Source organism: Sinocyclocheilus rhinocerous, unplaced genomic scaffold (assembly GCF_001515625.1).
Source record: "Sinocyclocheilus rhinocerous isolate Xijiao unplaced genomic scaffold, SAMN03320098_v1.1 scaffold1463, whole genome shotgun sequence".
In the NCBI taxonomy this organism is placed as follows: domain Eukaryota; kingdom Metazoa; phylum Chordata; class Actinopteri; order Cypriniformes; family Cyprinidae; genus Sinocyclocheilus; species Sinocyclocheilus rhinocerous.
Window position 1 is genome coordinate 589370 of NW_015642517.1, and position 6712 is coordinate 596081.

At 30.8% G+C, this 6712-nt stretch overlaps 1 protein-coding gene across 1 annotated transcript in view; it reads left to right on the forward strand.

Annotated features, from left to right (window-relative positions):
* Positions 1–3471: 3471 nt before the first annotated feature.
* The window catches only part of tomm7 (translocase of outer mitochondrial membrane 7 homolog (yeast)), a 5718-nt gene continuing 2477 nt past the window's right edge, over positions 3472–6712 (forward strand). The window contains exon 1 of the mRNA XM_016572927.1: positions 3472–3691. Within this exon, the coding sequence (XP_016428413.1) occupies positions 3586–3691 (106 nt within the window). The 5' untranslated portion in view covers positions 3472–3585. The remainder of the gene's footprint in view (positions 3692–6712) is intronic.

A 6712-nucleotide genomic window follows, 5' to 3' on the forward strand; every position in this document is an offset into this window, starting at 1 on the left:
TTCGGTTTTCGTCAGTGGTGATCGATTACCATAGTGATGTATTTTTGAAGTGTTTTTACTCCATGTGAAGTCAGACGTGTATTTTTAATGCCGATTTGGACGTTTTCATGGTATTATTACTCGATTTTTACGTGTACGAACTGCAGTTCCTCTTCTCTGCGTATCCCAGCATGCACTACGCTCCAACATGAAGAAATAACGTCACAGTTTCCAGGAATTCGGATGCTTGATTACAAATCCTGAAGAAATCTGACCAAAACGAGAGTCGTCTTCATTTATAGTCGTCTTTTTCCTGGTGTTTCTAAAGCAATATGGTTATTATATGAAGTGCTGTATGTGAGGCCATAAGAGATGCTTTGACACGTGAGGCGGGCGGGTTAGTTAGTATTGGTGGTTAAACTGGTATTAGTTAACCATCCGTTCATGTGTCACACTGATGTCATGCAGAGACCCAGCAAACAGTGTGATTATAAGCCAGAAATCATTTCTTGATATAGCTTCGATTTTCTGCTTTCACTGTTTTTGCACCCGTATTTGTCTGGTTTTATTGTTTTCTTTTTTAAGATGATGTTTTTGAAGACGTTTTCTGCTCATAATGGTTTGTGTTTTTGATTTGAAGTGGATCATCAATAACAGTGCTCGTGTCTGTGCTCAGATTATTTGGAGAATGTGAATATTTTGTTGTGAATTGTAAATATTATCGTACTACAGTCATTTTTTGCCTTTTGTCAAATGGTTACAGTCTGAAAATAAAGATTTCTATTTCAATTTGCCTCTGGATTTTTATGTAGTAAGACAAAATCTCCATAAATGTTTTTACTAGTTAATGTTAAATTAAGATACTCTTAACACAGATCTAAATGGTTCTGAGATTAAATCATTGAACGTTTTGTCATCAAACAATACTGATCTTTGAATGTTTTATTTTATGGATTTATTATTTTATATTAAAATTAGGAAGTCTTTGTTAATCAGGGATTTGTGGACTATTAGTATTTAAATGTGTAGGGTAAAACATGTTTTAATTTTGAAATGGAAAGTTAAATTGAGATCCTTTTGAAGGGTCATTAATTCTTTAAATAAGATTGTTAATATTTAATTATTTGAATTAGATGCAATTTTTCAAACACATAATATAATATAGGCCAGTTGAGTTGAAACATTCAGTCTGAATTCATAGTAAATGAGTAATTAATCCTGAATTTAATTCAGGATTAATGACGAATTTTTCATAAAGTAAACCAAAATTAATAAAGTAATTAAAACATCTGTTTAACTAGGATTTTATTTTAATTGTCTTTCATTATTCAGTAATTCAAGTAAACTGTCAAAAAGCATGCATTTATTTATGACATATACATTTATATATAACAACGCATACATTTACATGTAACATTTAATTTAGTATATTGATGCATTTTTTATAAACAAAGCAAAATGAAATAAAATAGTGTAATTAAAATATATTTGTTTGACTGGGATTTTGTGAGCTTATTTGCTTTCCATTATTAAGAACATTTTCAAAATGCATACATTTATATCATATTTAATTTAGTATTAATGATGCATTTTTCATAAAGCAAAATCAAATAAAATAACGTATTTAAAATATATCTGTTGGACCTTTCATTATTCACTAATTTAAGTAAACTTTCAAAATGCATTCATTTACATATATTTAATTTTGTATTAATGACACAATTTTGAATTAATAACAAAGCAAAATAAAATAGGAGTGTAATTAAGAAATATTTGTTTGATTGGCATTTTTGTTATTTTATTTGCTTTTCATTATTAAGCAATTCAAGGAAATTGTCAAATTGCATGCATATAATATTTAATTTGGTATTAATGACGCATTTTTCATAACAAAATACAATAAAATAAAATAGGAGTGTAATTAAGAAATATTTGTTTGATTGAGTTTTTTGTTATTTTATTTGCCTTTCATTATTAAGCAATTCAAGTAAATTGACAAAAAACGTACATTTATGTGTAATATTTAATTCAGGATTAATGACGAATTTTTCATAAAGCAAACCAAAATTAATAAAGTAATTAAAACATCTGTTTAACTAGGATTTTATTTTAATCGTCTTTCATTATTCAGTAATTCAAGTAAATTGTCAAAAAGCATGCATTTATTTATGACATATACATTTATATATAACAACGCATACATTTACATATAACATTTAATTTAGTATATTGATGCATTTTTTATAAACAAAGCAAAATGAAATAAAATAGTGTAATTAAAATATATTTGTTTGACTGGGATTTTGTGAGCTTATTTGCTTTCCATTATTAAGAACATTTTCAAAATGCATACATTTATATCATATTTAATTTAGTATTAATGATGCATTTTTCATAAAGCAAAATCAAATAAAATAACGTATTTAAAATATATCTGTTGGACCTTTCATTATTCACTAATTTAAGTAAACTTTCAAAATGCATTCATTTACATATATTTAATTTTGTATTAATGACACAATTTTGAATTAATAACAAAGCAAAATAAAATAGGAGTGTAATTAAGAAATATTTGTTTGATTGGCATTTTTGTTATTTTATTTGCTTTTCATTATTAAGCAATTCAAGGAAATTGTCAAATTGCATGCATATAATATTTAATTTGGTATTAATGACGCATTTTTCATAACAAAATACAATAAAATAAAATAGGAGTGTAATTAAGAAATATTTGTTTGATTGAGTTTTTTGTTATTTTATTTGCCTTTCATTATTAAGCAATTCAAGGAAATTGTCCCCCCCAAAAAATTGCATACATATAATTTTAATTTGGTATTGATGCATTTTTCATAAATAAATAAAAAAAATTTAATAAAATTAAGTAAAATTAAATAAAATATTTTTTTTTAAATATTTTCTACATTGTACCTGCTTTTGTCCTTTTGAATTAATAACAAAGCAAAATAAAATAGGAGTGTAATTAAGAAATATTTGTTTGATTGGGATTTTTGTTATTTTATTTGCTTTTCATTATTAAGCAATTCAAGGAAACTGTCCCCCCCAAAAAATTGCATACATATAATTTTAATTTGGTATTGATGCATTTTTCATAAATAAAAAAAATAAAATTAAGTAAAATTAAATAAAATAATAAAATTAAATATTTTCTACATTGTACCTGCTTTTGTCCTTTTGAATTAATAACAAAGCAAAATAAAATAGGAGTGTAATTAAGAAATATTTGTTTGATTGGGATTTTTGTTATTTTATTTGCTTTTCATTATTAAGCAATTCAAGGAAATTGTCAAATTGCATACATATACATATAATATTTAATTTGGTATTAATGACGCATTTTTAATAAATCACAAAAATAAAATAAAATATAAAATATTTTCTACATTGTACCTGCTTTTGTCCTGATGTCCCAGTGTGGCCACTAGATGTCAGCGTGGCGCTTTTTTAGGCGACTGTCGCAAAGCTGTAGCCGCAGCAGGAACGACGCCGCCGCACACTTTACGGCATACACGTGCTTCCTGCGCTCTTCTGTGCACTTCACCGCTCCGCGTCGGATCCAGAGACGATCTTTGAGTAAATCTGAGTGAAATGATGGCCAAACTGAGCAAAGAGAGCAAGCAGCGGCTGCAGCAGGTGTTCCAGTGCGGCCAGTTCATCATCCGCTGGGGCTTCATCCCCACCGTGCTGTACCTGGGTCAGTGAGCCACACTCAAACCCGTTTACATCGTTATCATCAGTGATCTGTCTTCATGCCAGGCCTGTGATGGGGCTTTTGAAACATATTTAGCGTTTGATAAGTCAAACATCACTATTAGTGATCGTACTTAAGAGTTAGTGAGTCAAACGAGAGGCTAGCCCTAAGTATATGTGTAAATAAATGAGTATATATACATACACATAAAAATATTTAGCAGCACAAGTGTTTTCAACATTGATAATAATCAGAAATGTTTCTTGAGCAGCAAATCAGCATATTAGAATGATTTCTGAAGGACACTGAAGACTGGAGTAATGATGCTGAAAATTCAGCTTTGATCACAGAAATAAATTACATTTTAACAGATATTCACAATGAAAACAGCTATTTTAAATTGTAATAATATTTAGCAATTTTTACTGTATTTTGGATCAAATAAATGCAGACAAACGCATGTAAATCCAGAGAACAGTGTGGGCAATGGCTGATTTAATGTAAACATTATATATAAGTAAACATTGAAATGTTTGCAAATTAAATGCTTATTTTTACAGTATTTATGCAAATTCACAGAAGCATGTGAAAAGAGATCATGTGCATTTTACATTGACAAAGCAGATGGTAAATTCGAGAGTGATCAAAATTATTGACCTGCAAGACATTTTGCTTCCGAGAACAATTTAACGAAAACATTTCGACGAAGGCATCAGAAAAATATTACAGGAAGTTACACATTCGAGCGATTCTGAGATCGTAAAGTTGATGAAAAATGGAAAAAAATTAAAATATGAGAAATAAAATCAGAATTGCGTGATATAAACGTGAGTTTTTTTCTTTTCTTGCAATTGCAAGTTACCACACAAATGTGACTTTTCTCCGAATTTGTATCTTGCAATTCTGACATTATTTCTCAAAATCTAACGTTATTTCTCAAAAAAGGTTTATATCTCACAATTCTGATTTTGTAGCATGCAATTGCGAGTCAAGATCAAATTCTGCGTTTGCGATTGCGAGTTTGCATTTCTCAATTCTGACTTTTCTGACTTTTATTTGTGAGATGTAAACTTGCAATTGCTAGAAAAGTCAGAATTACGAGAAATAAAGTCAGAATTGTGAGAGATAAACTAACGTTGAGTTTTTCGCAGAATTGCGAGTTTATAGCGTTATTGTGACTTTTTTCTCGCAATTCTGACTTCTCAGAATGGCAAATGTATATCTCGCAATTCTGACTTTATTTCTCAGTGTTAGTCGAAATTGCAAGAAAGTCGAGTTCGTATCTCGCAATTCTGACTTTATTTCTCAGAATTGCGAGTTTAGGCCTACACTAGTCAACATTTGAAGTGGATCAAAATCTTTCATTAAAGTCGTCCTAAACCCTAAAACCAAATGCGTTCTTGTCTTAGGACAACTTTGACGAACTTTTTTGATCCACTTCAAATGTTCAAATGTATTTCACACAATTCTGACTTTGTAACTTGCAATTGTGAGAAAAAAAAAGTCAGAATTCCGAAATAAAAAATCGCAACTAGCATTTACTTTTTTTTTATTCCGTGGCAGAAACGGTACGCTATTGGCATTATATCAGTTAACAGGCAGCTTGATTTCTAGATGAGTGCTCATTTTAATTCATCTCATGTTCTCATCTAATGTGATTAAACTGTGTTATATATTGTCCGTTTTCCGTCTTACTGGTTAGTCACTGGTAATGTCATCGGTCATTGAGCAGTATTTCACGTCACTGCAGGATGAAGGGCTTCTGGGGCGCGTGTGTTTGGGATTCTGCATCATTTCTAATGGTAATGTTGAGTTTAATGGTGTTTGTTGCATGTGCGCGGTCGTTAGGCGTCTGCACGCATCACTTCCTGCCGCTGTGACGCTCCGTCCTCATTATTACGGCTGTAGTTCGTGCTCTTCTTTGGGGTCAGAGTTTGTGCTCCTGCAGCGTCATCAGTGTTAAATGAATGAGGAAATGTTCATGAGGTTTCAGGATCCACATGAATTTGCCTGCCTCTGTATTTTTGGCATGATGGGAAACGTTTAGAGACAAATGAGATGCAAAAGGAAGTTGTAGCTTTTTGTTTGTCTGTTACGCAGAAAAGCCCCATGAGTATATAATACAAATACAACATCTATTGAGAATGTTATAATTATAAATATGAACATGAATATATATGAACATATAATATATATATGAATTTAATAAATTTAAATCTAAAAAATTCATGGTAAATGACTTAAACTATTTCATAGATGAAATATAATGTAAATATTCTGTGATATACAGCTATTATAAGATTATATGAATATAATGTATATACATATATAAATATATATAAATGTGGAACATAATTATTCTATATGATAATTAAAAAAATTTAATTGGACCAAGAACCAACAATTAAGCCAGCCTGAGCTCTCTCTTTTTCACATATGATCATTTCAGCTAAAATCAATATTTTATATCCATACACTGCATTTGTTTAGCTAAAGAAATAGATTCAGGATAAGACTGTTTTGACCTCACAGTCGAGAGAGTCCAGCATGTGTGTAATATTAGAATATGAAAAGCAGAAGAGGGCTGAGGAGAGTGTGTGCATCTGTCCTTCCTCACAGCTCGCTCCGAGTGTGTTGCTCAATCAATAAAGTGGAGATGAATCAGCTCTGACGTCTGGATTCTTCGAGATCTCGCTCGGATGAGGCTTTTGTTGTGTTCGTCAGTCAGTCAGTATTGGATGAAAACAGGAAGGCTTGCAACACAGGACTTTTTGAGTCTGGACTCAGTTTCATGATGCCAGTCGAACCCATTGACTGAAGAAACTCAAGTTCCTGTTAGGCCTGGCGCAATAATCAATATATCGACTTATCGCGCAATATATATGACCTCAATCATTTTTGGTGACGCAATATATCGCCCATTATATTTACTTAAAAATTAATGTCACCATGTTTTGTACATTCCACTTGCGCCTGTGTCTTTTGCAGCTTCTCGTACATAACGTGGTGTAGGTAGGAGGTGCT